Source organism: Nycticebus coucang, chromosome 10 (assembly GCF_027406575.1).
Source record: "Nycticebus coucang isolate mNycCou1 chromosome 10, mNycCou1.pri, whole genome shotgun sequence".
Lineage (NCBI taxonomy): Eukaryota > Metazoa > Chordata > Mammalia > Primates > Lorisidae > Nycticebus > Nycticebus coucang.
The window spans coordinates 76,143,624-76,170,260 of NC_069789.1; the positions used below are offsets into that span (position 1 = coordinate 76,143,624).

General features: G+C 35.6%; 1 protein-coding gene across 1 annotated transcript in view; it reads right to left on the reverse strand.

Moving 5' to 3' along the window:
• HMCN1 (hemicentin 1) overlaps positions 1-26,637 on the reverse strand; it is a 496,417-nt gene that overhangs the window by 286,593 nt on the left and 183,187 nt on the right. The window contains exons 5-9 of the mRNA XM_053606928.1: positions 22,433-22,604; positions 16,507-16,613; positions 4,625-4,745; positions 3,359-3,622; positions 1,899-2,043 (exon numbers count right to left, since the gene is read on the reverse strand). Of these exons, the coding sequence (XP_053462903.1) occupies positions 1,899-2,043; positions 3,359-3,622; positions 4,625-4,745; positions 16,507-16,613; positions 22,433-22,604 (809 nt within the window). The remainder of the gene's footprint in view (positions 1-1,898; positions 2,044-3,358; positions 3,623-4,624; positions 4,746-16,506; positions 16,614-22,432; positions 22,605-26,637) is intronic.

The window sequence follows — 26,637 nt, forward strand, 5'->3', positions numbered from 1 at the left end:
ATACTTTAACTAAAAGAGTGGAATTGGAAAGTACCTCACACAAAGAAGTGATAAATGCCTGGGGAGGTGAACACTCCAATTTACTCTGATTTGATTCATTCACATTGTATGCCTATATCAAAATATCACACTTACCCTATAAAGATATACAACTATTCTGTATTCACAATCATTAAAAACAAAATAAAAAGTTTTAGGGGGTTAGACCTTGGAATAGGGAAAAAAAAAAAAAAACGTGTTAAATAGGAATGTACCCTACTGCTAATGCAAACTGATTCTCTCTTACATCCTCTGGTGACCAGAGTGACTGTGACCAGAGTGACTGACACAAACAAACATTAAGTCACATGTTTTATGTTATTAGGAAATCTAGGGCAGAGACATGTGAGTGAATCAGGATTAGAGTATCAGTCTATCATCACCCATGCTTTATTTTATATCCAGCCTCTCTCACGTCCAAAATATGTCAGCAAAGCATGTCACTTCTCTGGGAAACAGAGTTGGGAAAATGAGAAAAAGAATTCTTGGGCCTACCTCCTAGGAATTGTGTGGAACTAGCGAATTAATGTTCATAAGGAATCTTAAGTGTCTTTGGAAAATATTACTATTTAAGCATGAAGCAGAATTATTTGATTTGATCAGTCACTTTTGAAACTTTCATTGTTTGATCTATGGGTCTGTTATATTGCTGGTTATTAAATATGCAGCTAAGTAAATCATTAAGATATACTATGCAAGGAGAAGAAAATAATACAGTTCAATCTTTAAAAAACGGAAAATGTTCTAAATTTATGATGAACATTCCTGCCATAAATTTTTGCTTAAAATGATTCCCCATAAAGAGATTACATAAGCTAAGACTGCCACGTATTAAATATCTTATGGACGTTATATTAATATTGAATTAAGAGTATGAAGGATTGGTAAAATAATACATAAAGTTTTTTCCCAAAATGTAGTTTGCTTCAAAGTAAGTGAAAAGGCAACATTGTCCAGAAAATTTTTTTCCTCTAGTTTTCAAGCTCTATTTAATTTTTTTCCTTAGATTACTTATGTATTTTTTTTAAAAGTTACCCAGCTTCACACACAAAAAACGTTGGTGCCCTCCAGCCCACTCCTGCTGATTGTTACATGCAGTAGCCACACACGCTCTGGTCCACCTATCTCTCCACCTACAGCACAGACCACACCCTCCGATCTCACCTATTACCCTTCTCCTCCTGGCTTACTGGGCTCCAGTCATACTGGCCTTCGTCCTGTCTGTCCTTCCCACGTGTCCAGTCTACTCTGGCCTGCGTACATTTGCACCTGCTCTTTCTGTCAATGTTCTTTCCTGGATATCTAATTGACTATATCTCCGACCTTCTTCTAATTGCTCAAATACCCTTTACCTTGAATCTTAAAATCATGAATTGGCCACAACCACCTGCACCTCACCTACCAGTATTATTCATTCCAATTAACCTGCTCTACTTTTTGCCATAGCACTTTTCAGATTCACTCATAATACTTTAAATCAGATTCAGAGACATTTTTTCACTTGAAACCAGCAAAGCTAAAGTTTCAAGACCTCTCATTTGCAGGATCCTCTTTAAGATTTAGTAACTAATGTTGTATTCATAATTCTACACTCTTTATCTTAATAAGAGACCCCAGAATTAAATAAAATTCAGATTCTATAAAATCAGAGTTAATCTTTGAAAGTATTCCAGGATTTATGCTTGTCATCATCTGTTTTGTTTCTCCTTCAATTACAATATAAGCTCCACAAGGGCACAGATCTGCATCTATTCTGTTCACTGCTATATTTCAGTCTATGAAGTAAATAAGTGAGAATCTCCAGTAAACAAGTACATGTTTAAAGCTATAAGTTATTACTGATAGAAATATTTACACACTTAAAATACTGTTCTTCTCCAAGGGTAGCTCCATTCCTGAGAAAACTCAAGGTAAAGGGCAAAAGACTCTCAACAGAGCAGAGAATCCGGCCTGGCTGCAGGTAGTATCCTGGGGTTTTCTTGGGCATTGTAACTTTGGGAGCATCTAGGAAAAAATGAACATAGGCAAGAAGGTCACAATGATGTTGGGTAGCTCCTGTTAATCTGTTCAAAAGCTTTATACTCATATTATCCTGTATGTTTACCATGTTCCAATTAATCCAAATCGCTAAAAGTTAACTATCTTTATTTGTTCCAACCTGATTCATTTCTGGGAATGTTCATCAACAACTTCATTGAATCTAAGACCCCACTGATTTTTAAGACACAATATTTTTTGCACTACCAAGGTAGGAAAAAATAGCTATCAAGTAAGTTACAATATATCAACAATTGTAGAATGTATTTTTATTTCAAAAAGGTAAGAACATACCTATCTTAGTATCAAATAGGTAGGGTAGTTTTCCCCGAAAGTAATATAAAAAATGATTTTTAGGAATCCATCAGATTTTATAAAGCACTCAACTGAGGGGCTAAGCCAACTCACTTTGAATATTTTATATGAGGAAATATTGAGGTTGGTTCTATTCTTGCCATCCTACAACTATTAAACAATAGCTATAAAGTTACTCCTAAATTTTTCAAATCATTACCTTATATATAAAAGATAAATTCTCTGAACCCAATAGTACAATTTTAGAAGCAATATTGCTATATTGTTGTCATGGTTTAAGCTATACTTCCAATGTTTGGGTCAGAGTTCAGTCATCAGCCTTGAGAAATAGCTCAAGTATAGATTAGCTGAAATGTTACCTGACGCCACCAAATAACCTCGGATCTGTGATCTCATCTCTACATATGCAATTATATAGGTAACTAGCTTACCAATTAAATAACTAACCAACTAACCAAATTAAGACAGTGACCATGGGCAGCTCCTGTGGCTCAAGGAGTGGGGTGCTGGCCCCATATACCGGAGGTGGTGGGTTCAAACCCAGCCCCAGCAAAAAAAAAAAAAAGAGTGACCACCAGTTGTTTATAATAAATTACTGTTCATGGAGTATAAGGTTTCTGACAACTGTATATAAACATTTAGCCAATTGAAATAATGTGATCAAACATATGTACCAGGTTTTTGTGGGGGGAGAAAGGGTTCCAGAATTTCCCAGTTCCAGTTCCTATATTGACTAAAGTAATCAAAATTCTCAGATCTATGATCAGTGAGACTTAACATGAAACTTTGGGTGCGCTAATAAATGTTTAAGAAAACCCATTACCCAAGTGTAAATGCCCATTAATTTGGTGACACAGTAATAATGTGACAGTATTTTTTTTTTATTTTATAGTCCTTTCCTTCACTTTGAGATCACATCACCCCCCAAACTATCAATATTCCAGTGTTGAATAAAATGATGTCTCACCTGGAACAATGTTGGAAAAGGAAACACTTGATACTCTCTGGAAGAGATAATCATCCTTATCATAGCCAGTTACTTTAAGAAAGAAAGCTTCATTTGGTGGCATAAAATCAGAAATATTCCATATGCCATAAGGTTTTCGATCTGGGTAATATTTAACAGGAATAGTCTTAAGAGAACTTCCTGAAATACTCAGAAGTTCAAGACGATCTACTCTCGCTGGAATTGAAATTCCGGAAGTATTTAGCAGCACAAAGGTAGGTATTCCTATGAAAGAAAGATTTTGTGATCATTTACAAGTAATATGAAATTGAGGTTATATATCAACTAAGTATATAATATAATATCAATTAAGTATATATTATAATAACATAATGGGTACCATAAAGATGACTACTATAAACTGTCCTTCAAATTGTGGACCAGTTATAAAATTGTTTTTACATAAAAGATAGTTTATACACAACCAGAGCAACTTAGGAAATCCTAAATAATTATTTATGTAGTATTTTAACTGTTTATGTATAAAAATATTTAAAATTATGAATATTTAGTTATATGATATTTGATCACATAAATATTTTTAAAAATTCATTATTTCATATCATTCTAGAAACTACAACAGTAAAAATAAATGAACAATAAACAGAAAAATGTTAAGAGTTACAGTAGGGTTGAGCTTTTAAGAAGTGTTTGAATCAATTGAGGTGCTCACCAAAGTATATATTTCTGGACCCTCGCTTCTGTGCTTCTAATTCAGGAGATACAAAGAGGAGCCCAGGAATCTTAACTTTTTTTTTGAGACAGGATCTTGCTGTCACCCAGACTAAGTTGCAGTATGCAATCATAGCTCACCGCAGCCTCAGACTCCTGGGCTCACGGGATCCTCCCTCTCCAGCTTCCTGATGACAAGGACTATAGGACTCCAGCTGCTACAGGGCCCAGCTAATTTTTTTTTTTAGAAATGAGGCCTCACATGTTGCTAAAGCTGGTCTTGAACTTTGGGCCTCAGCCCCTCAAAATACTAAAATTACAGGAATGAGTCACTGCACCCAGCTAGGAATCTTAATTTTAAACAAGCATACTGAGTGATTTTGATATCACTGGTCTTGGAAGTACACTTTATGAAACAATGGCAATCACACTAAAAGTAAAGATGCTACGAATTTCAATTTTATTGAACACTATTAAGCTAGAAAATGATAGTCTGAGAAATATTCTCTACTTGGAGATCTATTATGCCAATTTAAGTAGCAAGCACATACAAACCTTGCACTGGTCTGCTGACTGTTTTTTTGAAGTCCAGGGTGGGCTTTCGGGAAAAGCCAGCTCGGAAATCAATGGTACTGAGGCCGGTGATGCGAACAGAGTGCCTTCCACTGCTGGAGATCTGAAAAGACGTAATAACACACTCAGTCAGCAGTTGATCCAGATGCTAAACTCTAGACAGCGTGGGAAACTGCATAATGTTTAATTAAGACTGATGTCCAATAATTGAGGCTCTGATATGGATGTTCTAAACTTAACTAGGATTCTCTATTTCAAATACAAATTTTGTATTACATGCCCCATGAGGATTGCTCTAACCTACAATTTGGTACTATAGTTCATACCCACTGGTAAAAGATGTGTTTTGTCACTAGTGAATGGACTTTTAAGTAAGTCTGTAAAAGCTTCATGAGGGCATGGATCTGTGTTTTGATCACTGTTGAAACCTGGTAGAAAGTCGGCAAATATCAATGAAATGAATGAATGAATGACTAAATCTTCTCCTACAAGTATCATCCAGGTTTAATTTTGAGAAATATTTCCTTTTTCTTTGCCTCTAGTACCTTACAGCCAAGATAAACAAATGAGCTGACCACTTTTCAGGTTTCATCCAACTGGCATCTCAGCTCAGCAGTGTTCTAGTAGCAAAGGTAACTCAGTTTGGTGAAAAATGCGGACTCCTGAGTTCTAGCCCAGATTTACTGAGGCAGAATCTCTGGTGAGAGGAAAATAGAAATATGCATTTCAAAAACCCCCTAAGACTTAAGGACAAGAGTTCAATATTATTTTGTTACATTAAAACCAAGATTCTGGCTCAAATAAAATTACTACAATAATAGTAATATTTAAGTAGAAGTAGGAGATGGGAGAGAAAACAAAATTACATGGCAACACTGGGAAGAATCTCAATCTCAACACGGAAAAGGCACAGATTGAGGTATCACAGCAATGACAGAATGCCCATGTATATATATATATGTGTGTGTGTGTCTGTGTGTATCTAAATGTAAATAAATATATAGTAAATATACATAGTAATACATATCTGAAATACATATAAATCTAACATATAATTGTATATTTATAATATATAATTTTATAATATACATAAATATATGTAAAATACATATAATTATATATGTATATATAAATATAGAATTTATATATAAATATTATATATGTATATAATATATAAGTATATATTATACTTATGTATATAATGTATATAATATATACATATATAATATTTATATATAAATTTATATATAAAGCCTATATTTATATATATATACATATACATATATACATACATATATATATATATATATATAACCTTTATATATAAAGGTTCATTGCAGATGAACTTTGTGGCCACTCTGTATTTTAGCTCTGGTGAACAGCCAGATGAAGTTACACCATGGTTAAAGATTGGTCACGTCCAGAGTTCTGCAAACTGGCTCCTTGTTACTTGGCAATATGGAGAAGAATGATGTGAACATAAGCCCATGTTACTATCATTTTTATTCCTCATTGCGAAGAATCTGCGAGAACTCAAAGGTAAGGAAAATGAAGAGGAGGGAGAAGAAATAAACACATCATCCGGAGAACGGCGTTGCCAGATTCTTAGCACAAATGATGCCGCTGGTAACTATGATTCTCATTTGCATAGGGTTACAAAAGATTTTCATGTGTAAGTTCAGGGATCTCGGTATCACCACTTAGTCCATTGTGTCTAAAGGAAAATGTGTTACAAATTCCATGCGATAGATTAAAAAGGAAACTATAGGTCATGACCCTATGTATTTATTTATTTATTTATTTAGACGGAGTCTCACTCTGTCTAAAGGCTAGGATACTGTGGCATCAGCTTAGCTCACAGCAACCTCAAAATTCCTGGGTTCAAGCAATCCTCTTGCCTGAGCCACCCAAGTAGCTGGAACTCAACACCCAGATAATTTTTCTATTTTTAGTAAAGATGGGATCTCAGTCTTGCTCAGGCTGGTCTCAAACAATCCTCCCACTTCAGCCTTCCAGACTAGGATTACAGGCTTCAGCCACTATGCCCAGTTAATGACCCAATTTTAAATCAGGAATTTCCTAGAGTTATAGAAAACCTTGCTGAGTTCTCTGTTAACTTCTTTAGAAAATGCAGAGCTTTGTTGATGATATCATCACCCATTAATTTCACATAAGTAAATCAAAATGCTCAATATTATGATGTTAATTCAGATTTATTCACTGACATCATGTGTTACTGTTAGAGCCTTGCTACTCAGAAAGTCCCTCATGATAAAACAGTTATTGAGGTTATCAAGGGCAAATATGACACATATAATTTTCCAAATGACTGCTACCAGGTGCTAATCATCTGCCAGGTCATGCAGAAATCAACTGAAAAAGCTTCTTTTTTATTTTTTTTATTTTATTATTATTTTCTTTTATCTGCCAAAGATTACATGGGTATATTTCTAGCTCTGATTACTGTCTTCTTTCAGCATAAGTTAACCCATTCTACTGAACAGTAAAGTTTGTATTCAAAGATGTAACAATGAATAATACCCAAATCACTGCTCATGGTGTCTGTTAACAATGATCACTTCTCAATTACTGTAAGTTTCTATGAGATTAGACATACATGAAAAGCAACAAATGATTATTTGATAACAATATTATTGGCTTTATTAATATTATTGGCTTGTATTAATTTCTGGAGAGTTATACTCAATTGTAAGTTATTTTTAAGAAATGGCATTGTCAAAAATCTTACCTACTCATCAAACAAATATCATTCCATAGCTTTCTCTTTAGATGTCCAACACTATCAGCAGACTAAAATGTGAAGGGTGAGTAAAGACATAAATGTTAAGGACTAATGTTAAGTAACTTATGTAATAAATCATATTGTGTATGTTTTTTCCAGATAGGACAGCTCAAACTTACAATGCCTACTTTATATCAGGTTATTCTTATTTTCTCTACAAAGTAACTTATTAGTCTTATTTTTTCCAAATATTAAACTCACCTTGCCAGATTTTCTCCTGTCACTCCAAGAAAGCCAATTAAAAAATAATTTATAGGGCCTATTAGTGTGACACCAAGATACAATTCCTTAAAAATGTATGAAACCACCAGTTAGTCCTGCACAAATATATCCTAAGAGCAGCAGAATTAGAGGTTCAGCATTCTGAACTAGAGGTTCACCATAGGCCTTCCCCAGAGGGCACTCATGAATGCAACAATGGTTTTAACTATGGCTTAAATTTATTTCATTTAAATTTCACTGAATACTAATCTAAATTATAATAACAGTTTTAATTTAACAGATCTAATTGTTAATTTTCAGAGTGGATAAATTCAAATGATCATAAATTGGGGTAACTTTTTATCATACTAAGGTGTTCTAATGCTATCATATGAAGACAAATGCTTCAAACTCCACTTAAATCATATTTTTAATACAATTAAAGAGTATTTTTTAACCTGCTTGTAATCACAAACTGAAAATGTGTCATGTGTTTACCATAAATTATGATACATAAAGCTCAGTAGCAAGAGGTTTTATACATAGGGTATATTGAATATATTAGCCTACAAATTAGAGATTTTAAGTTGAATAGTCCCTACAAAAAATTTCACATATTCTAATAAACACATACTAACTTCACTAAGTACAGGTGAAAATATCTGTATTGTTCTCATAAACCAAACCATAAGTGTACATACTATAACAAATAATTGGATCGGTATGGCTTGCCTTTCAAAATTAAAGTCAGAAGCGGGACTGTAAGAAGCTGTTTAGTCTAATTCCCTCCTCCTTTGTGTGTATTTACTAAAGTGAATGCAAATTTTTTCTTTTACAAAAAAAAAAACAAAAACTGGACATGTTTAATGTAAACAATCTGGTAAGTCTGGATCTCCCTCATAAAAGGTTCTTTTTAAAAAAGGTGGTACTTTTGAGTGAAAAAGAAATTATGCAAGTGTTTGAATATACGTTATCCTCTATTGCTAAATAATGTATTAAAAATAAAGCAGATTTGATGTATAGGAAGCCCCTTACAAATTATGTAAAATTATAAATTAATTTGGATTCCTTAAAATATCATACTTAATAACAAAGTATATGGAAGTAAGGATGTAGATTTATTGTTCTCTGAATAATGCTAAAAGATGAAGGGTAATAACAAAATTTCTTAGTTTCATATTTCTATATTATACTGTAAATGGTAGGAATGTCTGCATAGAATTTAAAAGTTTGTAAATAAAAGATATCTCTGGGCGGCGCCTGTGGCTCAGTGGGTAGGGTGCCGGCCCCATATATACCGAGGGTGGCAGGTTCAAACCCACCTCTGGCCAACTAAAAACAGCAGCGGCAACTGCAACAAAAAATAGCTGGGCATTGTGACAGGCGCCTGTAGTCCCAGCTGCTCAGGAGGCTGAGGCATGAGAATCGCTTAAGCCCAAGAGTTTGAGGTTGCTGTGAGCTGTGACACCACAACACTCTACCGTGGGCAACAGAGTGAGACACTGTCTAAAAAAAAGATATCTCCAAGTGAGTCAGTTTTTATACACAATTACATACAACTTTGAATTAACTAGGGTAACAGGAAAAAGGATATCCTACATGAACCAAAATTATTTATATACACAATAAAAGAAAAAACTGAAGCTGATTTAGCTTAAAATAATCTGATATTAATTCACGCATTTATCATTCTTTGCTCATTGTCTTAAAAGAATTACAATACTTGAACATATTTTAGGAACAGTAAACATCACATTAAGTTTCCTCATGAGAAAATGCCAATAGTTATATATCTTAGTAAACTAAACTATTACATTAGTCTGTTTCTTACTTGAGCTCTCTTTTCAAAATATAGTAGGACCTCGATAAGTTGACCAGCCAAAGGACTGTAGCAAACTGGTCAACATATGGAGGTGGTCAACATAAGGAACCAGGGCCACTGCATTGATATGTACATTGGTACATGGCCCCTCTATGAAAATGAAGTCAACTTAAGGAGGTGGTCAATGTAGGGAGGCAGTCAACTATGGAGGTTCTCCTGGGTGTTAGCATAATAGGAACAAAAAGATGCCACGGCACTCTACTGAGGGCCATAAAGTGAGACTCTGTCTCTACAAAAAAATAAAAATAAATAAAAAATAAATAAAAAAAAAAATTAAAAAAAGATTCTGTATATAATAATGGTAAAACCAACGAGTGAATGGAAGAAAGAGAAAGAAATACTAACATATACAAAATGCACACTATATATTAGGCTTAATCTTTCACACAAATCATCCCTTTTAATCCTCATGCAAACTACTAGTGTTCCCCGAATCACTGGCTTTTCTTTCTCTCTCCAAAAGTCCCTCTGACATGCAATGGGTGGCAGAGCTTAGGAGTAAAGACAGCAAGACTCCAAAACCAAACTCTACAGCTGCCCAGTGAATTTCTCAGGAGGATTTCAATAAATTCAGCTATGTTGGTTTGAGAGTAAAGGTTTAAATATGTTGAACTGCTCTGCACAATAGAAGGAGAGTCATATGGAGCTCCTGGGACTAACCAGAAGATAACCAGAAGAGAGGAACAGAGAAGTGGAGTAGGGAGATAAAAAAGGAGGGGAGACAAAAGTGCTTCAAGACACAGCCCCCAAATCTACTACACTTACACTGCTCGCTGTTAATGGATTCCTATGAACTTTGGAAGGTGCAGGCCAGGCTGAAAAACCACAGAACAAGCACCATGGAGAGCTCCAGCAGAAAATTAGTTGCTCCTCTGAGATCTCCTAACTCTATTGTCAGTGGATCTACTTCTTAGTTTAAAGGTGAAGGCCTATTAAACACCTGCCTATATTGTAAGTCCCTTCAGGGCAGTAACTGTCATATTCATCACCTACAGAAATTTACTCAATAGGCACTTAGTAAACACAGCTTAATAAATTATATTAAAGCTATCTATCTGACTGGTGTTGATACTTTTTCATAGATTCTAACCAAATGTCAGACTCATTAAGAAGTCATTGAATTTTTCCATATGTACTAGGCTAAGTATGTTCACATGTTATCTAACATAATTCTATTATATCTGAAGACAATTTTATAGCACCATAAAGAAAAAGAGGCCCACAAAAATGATTTCTTACCTTGGTTTAGACATTAAGTGAAATGTCAATTATTCTAAGTTCAACACTCTTTCTAAAATACCTCAGTCTATACATAGTATCTAAAGACAAGATATCTCTGGGTATAATTCAACACTATGGCATAGGAAACAGTAATATTCTCCAACTAATTGTTTACCATTCTACATTTCTAAGTACCTCTTCAGTTAGTAGGGGTCAGGTCAGTGAGGTGTTGGTAAACTCCACCCTGAAAAAAGAAAGACCTAATTTTTGTCATTTTTCAATTTCCTTGGTATAAGTATTCCCGGTATGGCTGACTTCTAGCTCCCAGTGTGATGCCACTGTACACAGAGTTGGGAAGGGAATTGCGTAATTCTCTCTCCATGAGCCATTGTGAGCCAGCCTCAGCACACGATTCGACCATGTCAATAGGTCTGGTCCATGAGTTATATAGGGAGTGATGTGTGTCACCTCTGGGATGAGAAAGTAGTATCACAAATCCATTTCTTTTGTTTATCCAATGTACTTTCTTCATGTTTTTCCCCACTAAAGTAGACAGGAGACTGCATGTTCTCAATCATGGTGGCTCCTCCATCAGCTTGGCTTCCTGAGTGACTGCGTGAAGCAGAACATTCTGTCAAACCCCGTGAATATTACTGAGGAATTAACCTTCTTTGTATTGAGCCAGTGAGACTTGCTCCTAGCATTAGATGTGAAACCTAACCTGTTATAAATTGAATTAAAATGTGATTGATAGAGCTGATTGTATTTCTCTGTCCAGAAGAGTTAATGTTTTATAAAATAGCAAATATGTGCGAAGATAAAACACACAAAAAAATGTGTATATAAAGGAAAGTAAAAATACAATGTATCATTTACATACAGTCAAGAGAATAACTCATTTAATTAACCTATTCATGTACCAGAAATTATTTAAGCAACTTTACCAATATCTCATTTAACTATGATTGTGTTGAGTATACATTTATTTCCCCCTGTTTTCCTCAGATTTTGGGAGGTTAAATAATTTCTTCAAGGTTTAATAGATATTATTTAATAAATCTTTAAATTAAATAGACATCCAGCTCATTTCAAAGTATTTTACCTTTATATGGTACCCCATTCCTTACAAATGTAAGGATATTATGGTTTTGATCAATATTAATTAAGAATCTACTGTGAGCAAGGCATTGTGTCAGACACAAAGATATAATAATGCCAGCTAGATTTAAATACTAGCATCTTATTAAGCACTGTGCATTTGGAGAAATGTGAAGATAAGAAATGAAATGTACCCAGAGCATAAAATAAATTCTATTTAAATATATGTGTACACACACATACATATATACATTTATACATACCCAAGCATATCAGTGTCCTTAGTGTACAAATATCTTTTTTATAAAGGAAGCATTCCATTTGGGTGAGAGTCTGATATTAGCAGGCCAAGGAACTGGGAAATTTTCCAGGCAAAATCTACCATGAAATAGTCCATTGATCCAAAACTTTAATGCTACCCCTAATTCATTTAAATAACACACTTGGGGCAACATGCTGTTTCAAAAGAGTCACCAGATAATAACAATAGGAGGCCAACATGATAATCTTTTTGTGTGGTCCTTTGTAAATTTGAGGTTGATTTAATTATGATTCCTGAAGAAGCTTATGACACTTGAGTGTGAGTTATAAAATATCCTTATCTTGTAGAAAATTCATTAGTAGACTCTGGCAATGTACACAACTATCTAAAACCAAAATATTTCTACTAGTCTCAGAATCTCACTATAATCATGTAGTTGGGTATATTCTTGCCTCTCCTTGGAAATTATCTAAAGACAATTTATTCCAAATATACTTAATGGAAATGTACCCCAGGGAATGTGTTAAATTACATGATTACATTGATAATCCCAGACTAAGAGAAACATTTTGTATCACCTAAACCCATTGGGAGCTAACAAAGATTTAATGACTTTACAGGGAGTTTAAGAAGCAGAGGGCAAATTAGGGTGGAGAGTTTCTGTGATTATATTTAGATACTCTATGCATAGATACAGCTGCTTACATGGAAAATGCCTATTGCTTTTCAGAAATAAGATCCAGGGTTTTTAGCTTCCATGCAAATGGAAATTCAGAAATATAAAGCAATCTTCTCTTCTGTTTTCAATAAAACTTTATGTTCTTTTCAGCTAATTCTTTTTAATATGCTTTACCCACATCAGAGGCAAGCTAAAACATTTAAGTCATTTATATGAATTATGTAAATGAGTTGACCCACTGTCTGTTCAGTAAGTGCCCTGATATGTCACAGTAAACTATTTACAAGGGAACCACCACAGAAAAAGACTGCCACTCACTTGGCACTTTAAATTATGAGCACATCAGTGTTGTGCCAGTACATCCATGATAGACTAATCCCTATATGTCATTAGAATAAATATAGTAACTTTTTTTTTGAGACAGAGTCTTACTTTGTCATCCTTGGTAGAGTGCCCTGGCGTCACAGCTCACAGCAACCTCAAACTCTTGGACTTAAGCGATTCTCTTGCCTCAGCCTCCCAAGTACCTGGGACTACAGGTGCCCACCACAACACCTGGCTTTTTTTGGTTGCAGTTGTTTAGCTGGCCCGGGCCAGGTTCAAACCTGCCACCCTCGTGTATGTGGCTGGCACCGTGACCATTGTGCTACAAGCGCTGAACCTAAATATAGTAACTTTTTATTCACAAATATTTCTATAGTTCTTTCTCAGGCACCGTGGCCTTTACTAGTGATGAAATCTGGTCTATAGTAAAACAGGGAGAGAAAATCTGTACAAAAATAAAAATGATATAAGGGAGAAATTAATCCAACAGGAAGGTGCAGAAAAATCTACTAGAAAGTCAGAAGGAAAAGAGAGGATTATAGGGAAAAAGATTCTGACAAGGCTTGATGAAAGTTTTACCATCTGAACTGAACCTTGAGGGATCGTTACAAGTCAGGCTGCAAGGAAGGACATTCTAGGGAGAAGGGAACAGCCTGATGAAAGCATGCAGATAAGAGAACGTGGTGGGGAAAGGTGGAGTTACAAAATTCTATTTGACTAGAGTATAAAGGCAAATGATGCGAGATAATTAGAAAGATTGGCAAAGGCTCAATTGGGTGGTCCCTGAACACGATGGTAAGGTCTAGAAATAGACTGTTCTCCATACTTGGGATAAAAACTGTTATGTGAAAAATCCAAAATGCCATTACTAATTCTACTGATAAAGCAGACCTTTTCCAGACAGCCTGGGAGATAGCACCAGGAATACACTATCTAATCTCAGACATTTCTCTTCTTGAGAAAGTACATATGTAAAACATTTATCATTCACTAGCCATCCAAAAGGGATATCCAAAGTCAACAGCAATATTTACGCCAGCAGATTGAGCTCAACTTCCTCTGCACCAGCCTGATACATTCTTTTGGTATTTCATTTAGGAGCAAAAGAAGTATCATTCTTACATTGCATTGTAAAGCTTATCTTTCGTTTAGTTGTTACCACTAACCAACCCCACACTAAAAATGATGTCAGACTGGAGGCTCTTTGGGTGAGGATTAGATATAAATTTAAGATAATATGATAATAGATAGTATGTCTTTTTATTGTTGCCTTAATTACAGGAGACTGAGCTTAGAGACTTGTCTAAACAGAGTTCTCATCAATTCATCGCCTTACTTTCACCCTCCTTACTCACAGACTAATCCTTCGTACTTCTCTGTTTTAATTACTAATTAAAATGTGGGCTTAAGGTCTATTAACTAAGTAGCACAGGACATGGCCAAAAGCAGAAACTCAGTAAATGTTTGCTGAATTGATGAATGAATAGATTGGTTAGGCATGGGATAAAACAGCAGTCCTGTGATATGCCTCCTCTCAGCAAGAGTTTAGCTAGAGGAAACACCACTGGTAGCAAACCAAATCATCTGAAAACAGGTTCCAATGCTTCACCATAAATTGCTAGTAGCATGGAAGAATGGCATCATTTGCATATATTTCACAGTTGATAATGAATTACTTCATGTCACTATGCAGAAAAAAGAAAAGTCCTCAGTGGACTTGGTAGGTCAGGACACCCATGGCTTAGGCCAGGCTAAATTACAGTATTTAGGGGCTGAATAGACTCAGCACTACTGACATATTGGGTAGGTTGTAAAAATAATTGTAACATCAATTTGGTCACAGTTATTTTAAAATATCATAGGGGCAAAGCACTTTACTGTTGACCATCTAATGCACTCCATAAAGGCTGAGCAGTAACTACGTGCAAAGAAGCAGGGTAAAACAGACAGGTAAAACCATTTCTGGTCCTTTCATTAGCAGATTACTAGATTTTCCTTCACATCGCCTTTTCACCTGTGTCCTTATTTTATCCAGCTTGAAAATATCCATATTACAGTTTCTCTTTTCCCTATAGGGCTTTGAGTTCTGAGAATGAACAACTGATATCCCAGGATTTGAATGGAATTACCGCGTAAATGTTCATTCTTTACACTGGGAAAGATAATAGGTATTCATTTAAAAAAAAAAGCCCAACCAATATAAAAAATGGCTCCCTGAATGTCTGTATCACCTCCACATTCATTCACAGCAGCTCTATAATGTGAATTATGATCTGATTAATCCCATTTTCTTTTTAAGAAAGCTGAGACAATAAAGAATAAATAACACATGGGGCACCTTCATCTTCATTCTCCCAGAAAAAACTCCAGAGCAAGTTGTTTATTAGGGAGATGCAAGGAATGCTAACAGGAAGAGGGGCGACGATGCAGGGAAGGGACCAGGACAGAAAGGGGCGTGCTTTGACGCCTGCTCCCACAGGGGATCCCTGGAGCTTATTCCTTCAGGGGCTAAAAGCTGCTCGTGAGGGGTATTAATTCCTCCACAGAACAGCCTTCTCCTGTTCTAGGAAAAAAAAGTCTCAGACAGAGAAGTGCAGATACTGGATTTGGAAGTCAGCCATAGCACAGTAACAAGGCTGAGAAATTGGCAAGCCACTCAGAGCAGCTGCTGCACACATAATTTGCAGCATAACTAGATCTCTGATATACGGTACCCTAAATTTCGAGTATATATTTTTACCCCATCTTGCGAAAATACGATGCTTTCTTAGAGTAAATAGACACCACTTAAGATAAGTCTAGGTACAGACACCATCTGTGTTAAAGAAAACAGTGACTATAGATCCACCCAGTAGCAGCAGCCAACTGTGCTTGAATGCTTGCTTTGTAACAGAAACCACGCCAAGGATTTCATGTGTATCATCTTACTCGAATTCTCACCCCAAATCTATGAAATAAAAGATTAGCAGTGCCGTTGCCACATTACAGAGGAGGAAAGCCAGGCACACAGAAGTTTGGTTTCCAAGGCAGTTAGCTGCTAAGGGGTGGGGTTGAGAGTCAAATCCAGGCAGTTCCACCCTATTGGCTCCATCCCTACTCCTCTTAGAAACAGAGGGTGAATAACAAAATCCATTTACATGTTTGATGATAAAAGAACTATCCTAGAATTTTAAGTGTATCCTGTGGCATTGATGATGTTCAGTAATTATCAAAACTTAACACTTCCAAGTTCATGGGATCAAGGCATTTTCTCCAAATGCATTATAGATACTGTTTTTTATTAAGATTGTCTCCATGCTTGCAAGCGTATGTATAAATAAACCATTGTATATATTCCGTAAAATATACCAACATCAAAATAAAATAACAAGCCGACTTCATGAAATAACAGTACCTTCACTGTCCACATCCCAGCCTCCGGCTCCTTTACATTTACCACTTTGGCAGAGTTGTGGATATTCAATAGCTCATTCAGGCCAAATCCCTTTTTTATCAGCTTCCCTGAAAGACAAACATAAAGGTAACAAGCATAATCTTTCTCTCAGCTCTGTAGGCCAGCTAGTTTAACACTACATAAACTAAGAGCATGATCATATTTCAAATAACACACGTGGTTTTTACTAAAGTGTGCTGCAAACTAACCCGAAGAGCCCTTATTCTCTCTTCTGTGGCTAAAATGAAGGGCACTCCATTTCCAGTATATGTTACCTAATGGACATTAGTGCCTATAGCTCAAAACATTATGTACATCTAAAATATACTTAATTTTAGGGTTTCTAGGCATTGGGAATTAAAGTAAGAGATTCTCATTTGTTAAGCTGATTTGATTGTAAAATGGGAATAACAAATGGCAGAATGTCATCATATTTCAGGAAGGCAGACAAGATAACAGTTACAGTGGCTATAAGAAGTTACATGCAGTCACTAGAGACATTGAGATTCAATATATGGCAAGCACTGCAACCCAGAATAAATGTCTCTTCCTCAGTTGGAACCTAGGAAGAAAAGTAAGTTGGGATCAAACCACAGTCTAGATCAGGGGTCCTCAAACTACAGCCCGTGGGCCACATGCAGCCTGCTGAGGACATTTATATGGCCCGCCAGGTGTTTTTGCCACAGCTGCCTGTCCTGCTTAGCAGCTGACTTGTCCCAGGCTGCAGTGCGCAAATAGTGTGGAATGTGCACCAACTCTCTGACTCCGTTCCTTCTCTCTGTCTCTCCCCACCATTAGCAGCCCACTTGTGCCGGCCTGCAGTGCTGCATGTGTGGAATGTGCGCCAACTCTCCAACTCCGCTCCTTCCCTCTATCTCTCGCCTCCTGGTGTTATTGCCATCCTGCTTAGCAACCCACTGTCCAGGCTGCAGTGCGCATGTGTGGAATGTGCCCCACACTCTCTAATTCCCCTCCTACTCTCCAACTCCGCTCCTACTCTCTGTGTCTCCACTCCTCTTCTCAGTCTCTGGTGTAATCGGAGGAGTCACCAGGTTGCCTGTGCAGAGCCTGGTGCTGCCTAAGGACTGAGGTAAGAACAAGTTAGGATTTATTTTTTTTCGAAGTTAGGAGGTCCATTTTTTTTTTTTTTATTTTGCAGTTACAAAGGCCATTTTTTTGTGTGTTTAAGGGGGGCCTTTTTTTCTGAAGTTAGGAGGTCTTTTTTTTTTGCAGATAGGGGGCACCTTTTTTGAAGTTAGAAGAGCCTTTTTTTTTAACTTAGGAGAGCCTTTTTTTTTTAGTTGGTTAGTTGGTTGAGGGTGGTTTCTGGGGGGGGTTGCATCACAGTGATAACGCAAATAGTCAGTGCTCAGTGCTAATGATAATTGTAAGTGCTCAGTGTTAATGCAAACGGTCAGAGCTCAGAGGTAATGCAAATAGTCAGTGCTCAGTGCTAATGATAATTGTAAGTGCTCAGTGTTAATGCAAATTGTTAGCAATCAGTGTTATCGCAAATGGTCAGCAGTCAGTGTTAATGGAAATGGTCAGCGCTTAGTGTTATCACATGGGGGTCCCAAACTGATAATCTGCCTAGGGCCCCATAGGAACTTAATCCAGCTCTGTAGACAGCCGAGGAGTAGGAAACTCAATTTAACTGACAGTAAGTGCATTTATATTCTGATTGCTATTTAGTTGTGTACGATGTTGTATATTGTGTGCTGTGTAAGCCCCGGTTCACAATGTTGTGATCTCTGAGCAGTGCGAGTTCAGCCATATGCTTGTATGGCTGAACTTGCTTTAGATTTGGAAGAAAAAAAGCATATTTGCCTTCTTTTTTCCTGCAGTGTAATCTGATCGCATGGGTCTTCTTACCCATGCGATCAGATTCCTGTGCGAGTTCACAGATCGCTGTGTGGTTCACACAGGGTAGTATGAACTGGAAAGGTGGTGGAGGAACCAGCTCTGTAATCATGCCTGTTCCCACACTGCACCAGTATGAGCCTGAGGTAAAAGCAGAGTTTCACCATATGGGCACTGGCGAGGCTGAAATGATGTGTACTGGCAAGGCTGCATTGATGGACACTGATCAGACTGCATTGATGGGCACTGATCAGACTGCCTTGATGGGCAGTGCAGTCTATATGTCTCTGTGTGGGCAAAGTTATTGCTGGTATATTGTTTTTGGAGTACTATATATATATATATATGTATGTATGTATGTATTTTACTAATAGCCATTTGGAATCCCTAGGAAACCAATGATATCAAGAAAGAGAAAAATTGACTCGGAGTATAGGATATTCAAAGAACATTGGACTTACGATTACTTTTTAATACAGTACAAGAAAAGAGCTGTGTGTTTGATATGCCAGAATATAGTGTCTGTGTTCAAAGAATACAATTTGCGTCAACACTATCAAACTCAACATAAAGATAAATATGATTGTTTGGTTGGAGAAGTGAGAAAAGATAAAATATTAAAACTGAAATATACATTGACAACTCAGCAAAATACTTTTGTGAAGCAGAACCAGCTAAATATTTCATCACTGTGAGCAAGTTTTCAAGTTGCCAAACTGATAGCGTGCACTGGCAGACCATTCGTGGAGGAGAATTTGTTAAAGAATGCCTTTCTGTTGCCAAAGAGATGTGTCCAGAGAAGGCCATACTCACTGTATTTACTACAGTGAGTCTTTTGGGACCCTCAATTACACAAAGGATTGAAAAAATGGGAGGCAATTTGCATCAGCATTTGCAAAACTCTGCAAAAAACCTTTCCTATTTTTCCTTGGCACTTGATGAAAGCAATGATGTTCATGATTCTGCACAACTTCTAATTTTTATTTGTGGGATGAATGACTATTTCGAAGTCACAGAAGAGCTTGCTGCACTGCAAAGCATCAAAGGAACAACTACAGGAGAGGATATTTATGAAAAGGTTTGCCAAACTGAATAGTTTAGACCTGGACTGGGCAAAACTAGCCAGTGTGACAACTAATGGTGCTCCTAGCATGGTGGGGTCTAAGAAAGGAGTAATTGCTCACATTAACCAAGAGATGGACAAACATAACCACTCTCATCCAATAGCCATACACTGCCTCATCCACCAACAAGCGCTGTGTAGTAAATCACTGAAGTGGGACTCTGTTATGAAAACTGTGGTATCTTGTGTTAACTTCATTAGAGGTAATGCACTAACAATTTCAGGAATTTCTGTCTGAGCTAAATGTTGCCTGTGAAGATGTTCCGTACCACACAGAAGTCTATTGGCTGAGTCAAGGGAGAGTTTTGAAACATTTCTATGAATTACTTCCACAGATTATAGCTTTTCTGCTTTCAAAAAACAAAGAAGTATCAGAGCTCAGTGATGCAGAATAGAAATGGCACCTTGCCTTTCTGACAGATGTAACAGAGCTACTCAACAGTTTCAATGTGCAACTTCAAGGAAAGGGGAAGCTCATCTGTGATATTCAATCACATGTGAAAGCATTCAAAGTAAAATTAGACCTCCTCATCAAACAAATGAAGGAGGAAAATTTCTGCTATCTTCCCACAACTCGAAATCTGTTAGCAGAAAATCCATTGGTTGCATTCCCAAATTAAACACGTGTGGATTCACTGGAAAAGTTGCAAAAGGAGTTCCAATTTAGATTTAAAGAGCTTCATCTCCATGAACAGGACACACAACTTTTCTGTAACCCATTTTCTATTGACGTTGAAAATGTGGATACGATTTACTAAATGGAACTGGCTGAACTACAGAATTGTGACTCTCTGAAAGATGCATTTAAGTCAAGCAGCCTTCCTAATTTCTATGCATCTCTCCCCTATGAGACATATCCTAATCTCAGGAACCATGCACTCAAAATGGCAACCATCTTTTGCAGCACTTATGTCTGTGAACAGATGTTTTCCAGAATGAAACATCTGAAATCTCCAACCAGATCTAGACTAACTGATGCACACTTGCATCACTTGTTACAACTAGCAGTGACAAATATGGAACCGAACATTGACCATCTCATTAGCCAAAAGCAGGCCCATAGTTCCCATTGGAATACTAGTAAGTTTGTTGATTTAACTTTACTTGTTCTTCATTTTAAATATTGTATTTGTCCCCATTTTGTTTTTTTACTTCAAAATAAGATATGTGCAGTGTGCATAGGAATTTGTTCATAGTTTTTTTTTTAAACTATAGTCCAGCCCTCCAACGGTCTGAGGGACAGTGAACTGGCCCCTTGTGTAAAAAGTTTGAGGACCCCTGGTTTGGCTCTGGTCTCTCGTATGGAGTACTTCTATAGTTACATAAACAAATAAATTACAAGTTATCATGTGTTTGAATCAAAAGTTTTACAATCATTGTATGTCCAAAACTTTCTAAAGTAGTATAAACATACATGTAATGCAATGGGTACCAGCCCTTCTAAGCATTCAGGTAGTGAATGCACACGTCTTTCCTGAATAACTTGTTTGTGATTATAGTGGAATCCTACCTCAACAGAAAGATCTACTTGGATTATTATTCAGCTGTAAAAAAGATGGAGACTTCACATCTTTTATGCTTACCTGGATGGAGCTGGAACATATTCTTCTTAGTAAAGTATCTCAAGAATGAAAAAAAAAAGTATCCAATGTACTCAATACTACTATGAGATCAAGACATAATCACCTACACATTCATACGAATGGTAAAACGTAACCATAGTCCAGAAAATAGGAAGAAAGAGAAGGGAGAGGAGAAGTGGGGAGGCTGGGAGGAGGGAGAATATTTGCAGGGACCTCACCTAATGTGCATAATGCAATGGTACATTTCAAAACTATTAAGAAAAGAATATAATTTTCTTACCACAACAAATAAGTGAGTGCAGTGATGGATGTGTTACTGAGTTCCATGCAAGCATTTCACATTGTGTATCAAATCAGTACACTGTACCCCATAAATGCATCAATGTACACAGTTATGATTTAATAAAGAAAAAAAACAAGGCCAAATCTGTAGATTGAAGTTTTTAAAAAAGAGCTTTTAATTGTTTTATAATTTTCAACGTATTTACTTTGTTTTGTAAATTTCAACACGTAGATGTTGCCTCTGAGGAAAATTTCATATGCTATTTTCTTTTAGGAATTAGTTATTTTCTTCTAAGACTTAACTAAAGTAAGAAAACTTGTTATTCACCTCCCCATTTATAAATATTTACAAATAGAGGAGGAAAAATGCAACTAAAACTACAGTGAAAACACAATTATTTTGCAAATATCAATAGGTAAAAAAAATTTCTAATAAAAATATGAAGAAAAGATTACAGATTTTTATCTTTACTAGATTGCTTTTCAGTGCAAATCTGATTATAATTAACAACCAACAATCGAATAGGGCAAATTATATGGTTATAGAATATAATTAAGTGAGGTAGCAAGGTAAATTAAAGTATTACTAAAAATAAATATTTGATTTTTAACACTTTCTATAAAATTAAACCTTATCAAGTAAATGACATGGTGAAAAATTAGACAGTTCTTTCAGGAGTTTTTTTAGAGTAATTCATTTAAAAATAACATAAAATACTGAATTTTACAGAGTAAGTTACTGTAAAATATCTCCTCACATACAGATTAAGAAAATATTATTTCAGGTTTAATTTCGATATTTCTCTTTGGATAATTTACAATTAATTTGCTGAATCTAATCTTTTTAAATATTAGCAGTTCTATTTGGATCGCATATTAATTCCATAATATTTAGGATTTTAAAAATGTTATCTTAAATATCTTTCCTAGCCACTTCTGAATGTACTGAATTTATTCATAAAGTTAGCATAAATTGACATAAACAAGTATGCAAAAAACCTTTTACTCTCAACAGTTTTTGTATTTAATTAGTGCTCACCTAAGGGATTGCGAATTTCAATCATTGGAGAAGGTCCGCTCAGAGACACAGTGACCTCTTTCAGACTGGGGTCAAAAGGAATTTTCCAAGTATTTACAGCATGTTCCAAATGATCTGTGGATAAGAGGTGAACTTTGGAGGCCTGTACTGCTTCTTCTACCCATTTTAATACCTAGAAGAAAGGAAGAGAAATGTGAGTGATGTCAGAAAGCATTTATATACCATCCCTGCTTCAGGCGCCTTGGGTCGTCACGTGACTCAGGAGCTTCCTGGACTGGAGAAGTTTATTTTAGTCATGAGTGAAGACAGGCCTTTTCCTACCTCCGGTTATTGTAAATTCAGGATAAAACGCTGGCATAACCCTTATTCAAATTTCAAATTTGGATCTTGGAACAATACATTTCAAAATGAGAATAGAGTGCCCAAAAGCCAGGGAAGTGGAGCATGCAGAGATATGATAGTTTCCTGTGTCTCAAGAGAAGTGCAAAAGAACCTACCCAAAACACAGTAGTAAATATTGTGAAAAGCCTTTTTCTTCCATTCTTCCTTTTTGGGTTTTATTTCTTCTCAGATGCAATTTGTACAAGATACCCACTTAGAAAATTATCAAATTCAACTTTAATAAATTGGGCATATTAATCACTGTATTATAATTGTAATGGTACAGTATATATAGTGTATTCATTATTGAAAAACAATTGCAATGTCAACAAAATAGTCATTTTATGATAAAATGAGTACATACAAAAATAATGGAAAAATATTTTATTTAAAGAAGATATAAAAATATTTCCGATGGGAATCACTTTAAGTAGTGTATATTTGAAAAATAGTCCCTAAGAAAATATTAAGAGATTGGGTGATAAAAGAGTGTTAATGCCTCGCCGTGAACAAGGACAACTTCCAATTTATAGACTGTTCTGCAACAGCTAAGACAATTCTCCATTAGACAAACAGTGCATGTCTGGATAGGCACGGCTTAGCTAATCTTTCTACAATTAATACTAAATCACGATCATCTTTAACCCACCTCATCTTTCTCTGGTGCAAGTATATCACCATGAAAAAATTTGTAATTGGGCATAGAGATAGAAGAAAGCTAGATATTAACCTATAATCAAGCTGCTAAAAATGAATAAAAACATTTATAAAATTTCAGTAAAGGTGATACCAATCAAGTAATGAAGCAACAACTACCATGGAATATCTTTATTTCCTACAAAAAGTATCCTTTTCCTTGTTTTCTATTACCCTCAAGAATAAGTGAAGCAGCTAAGACATTTTATTATACAATTAACAACAGGCAGAAATTTTAAAATAAATATTTATGTTGATAGTTAATGAACTATACTTTTCCACATATAAAGCATCGATGAGCATATTTTAGTCAGTATTTGGTAACTGCTTTTCGTCACTGAACTACTATTGACTGAAGTTTTTGTATTTATTATATATTATTTATTTTTCATAAATCTTCCTGCCTTTGCTCCAGGGTCAAAAACCCTATCTCCTATTTCTTTGTATATCCAAAAGTAAGCATTTGTTGCCACATGATTAGATGGGATATTTACTAATGTCAAAAGAAGTTGGTCATAATGATGATGACAATGACATTCTTCTTAAATAAGAGAATATTATGGGAATTCACAAAATAAGGAATGCTTGCTGAAATAATACATGTAAAATCACAGTACTTCCACAGAGTAGAAGTTTAAACAATACTAGTTTTCTCCCTCCCCAACTAAATTTCCTTCTCTTTCCTTAGTTGAGTGTTTTAGTGATGGCTTCATAGGCAAAATAAAACAATCTGGCTATGAAAGACAAAAAAGATTTCTATAAATTAAAAAAAGAGGTAAATTCATGCCAGGTAGAGGAGAGTATTTGAGCAATTACACAGGCAGAAGTACTTCATATGTTGGGAACACAAATGATCCCATCTGCAATAAAGTACTCATATAAAAAAAGAAGCAGCAGATTAGGTTGGCATTTTGTGACAGGACAAGACAATGAATGTTCATAAAGTTAGGCCGTGCCATTTGGATTTTATCCTAAAGAGCCCAGTGAAAATTATTGAAGGCAGAGGAATGGCACATTGAAAGTGATCCTTTAGAAAGAAAAACTCGCAGTGTTATCACAGATGAATTGAGCAGAAAAACAAAATCCATTTCACATAAGTACTATAGAAATCAAGTGATATATTTCCTCAAAATTTAACCTTATAATGCACTGGGAATTTTTTGTATGGACTAAAGTATACATCAACCCAATTGTTTAAAGAAGCAGATGTGGTTATTGGAACTCATTTGAAAAAATGGGTTCTTGAACAGAAAAGTAAAGATTGTTCTGCTCATCAATCTGTCCATATGGCTACAGAGACCAGACTGATTATCTATAATATTGGACCATATATAGAACACATACTTTAAGAATCAGAGTGTTGACATTTTTTATGTCCACGTACAACATGCCTTTAGAGGTCTCACTAATTCAAGAAAATGGAAAAGATTAATGTAGGGTCTGAGAAATCATTTCCTAAGTTTAACTGGTAATAAATAACTTTGAGGATAATATCTGACATCATGAGTCTAGAGACTGAAGAGGGCAAAGGACAGAGAGAAATCAGACACACGGACAAAAAAAATCGTTTTAAGAACCAGACATCTAATGTGGTCAAAAATGATTCTCAATGGCAAAAAGAGAAAAAAGGATTAGCAAACAAGCACCATTGAGAGTGGGCATCTCAAGTTTAATAATGAAATGCAATAGCATTAAGTAAAGCTGGAAGTGAAGTCAATATTTATAAACACCCCTGTTTAAATTTATAGTATATCTCTGGGTGGTTACTCAAATATATCTTTCCTTCAAATCCAGTGTAGAGAGGAATGATATATTCCTGGAAACCTATCTTGTCATCTGTTAGCTACACATGGAAATCACTGCTTTCCCTAAGAAAATGGAAACCCTCCTAATTTAGTTGCATTTTCATAAGGCAAGTGTGTTCAAATGGTACAAAACATAAGTGGACTACAGTTTACTCTTAATACCACTTCCAATTCACCAACATTTATGAGGCATTTACAAAGGGATTACCATGTATCATAATATTACTTGTTGGGAAAGACATAGTACAGACTTCTGTCGAGAGTCTCCAATCACTTTTTTATCCACTTATAAGAAAAATCAAATTGAAAACAGATGCAGTTCATTTTATTAGAAAATACAGATACTATCAAGATGTGAATAAAATGAGATTACTGCAAGCTACAGAGTACACCATCAGTGAGGTCTGGGGCCTCTCAAGTTTCCAGTTATAAGAAAAAAAATCTCTGATTGTCTAACTATGAGAAATGTTCTCATAATGACAGAAGGAATAAAACTAGAATAATGTGACAGCCTTTGTATTGTGCATTTTTATCAACACAAATTTTTTTTTCAAACCATTAGGGGACTGTTTATAGTACATTAAAAGTTTTCATGCAAAAATGGTTCTCTGAAGATTTATAGCAGTTTATATCTACAAAGGGCCTTTGAGACCATCTAATCCAGCTCCTTAACTTGATAGATGAGGAAACTGATATTTGAAAGAGTTCTTGTACTTTTTAAAAAAAATCTAACCAGACTGATTCTGGCTCAATAGCAACATTTTTATATACGTCTTTTGTGTTCTTGAAGACACTTGTGTAGTATAAAAATTTTGCACCCTATTAATAGTCAAAATATAGTAGTCTACTCAACTCGAGTCAGAGCACAAAGCCAGCATACATTATTATTCATGATGAAGTGGAAATGGAAATGAAGTCAATTTTTGCATACATCTTCACCAACAGATCTTGAAGAATAGCTTTGTTTTGAAGAACCTTACTTATGTAATGAATTGCATTCAAATTAACTTCCCTAGGATAGACTTTGTCTTCATGGTGGGAAAGAGTAAATATAATAAAGTGTTTACATAATGAGCAATTATGCATTTATTTTTACTTTTGTTATTGTTCTTTATAAGCTGTCTTCCCTAACAAATTCTAAGTTCTATGAGCACAGAGATCATGGCTGATTTGTTCACTACTCTTAAGCCCTTGAACCTAATACAGTTCATGGGATATAGGAGATTCCTAAGTAAGTCTGTGTGGGAGGGAAGGGTAAAAGAAGGGAGTAAAAAGGGAGATGGGGAGGGAAGAATTTTACGTCAACCTTTACCCTCAAAGTTA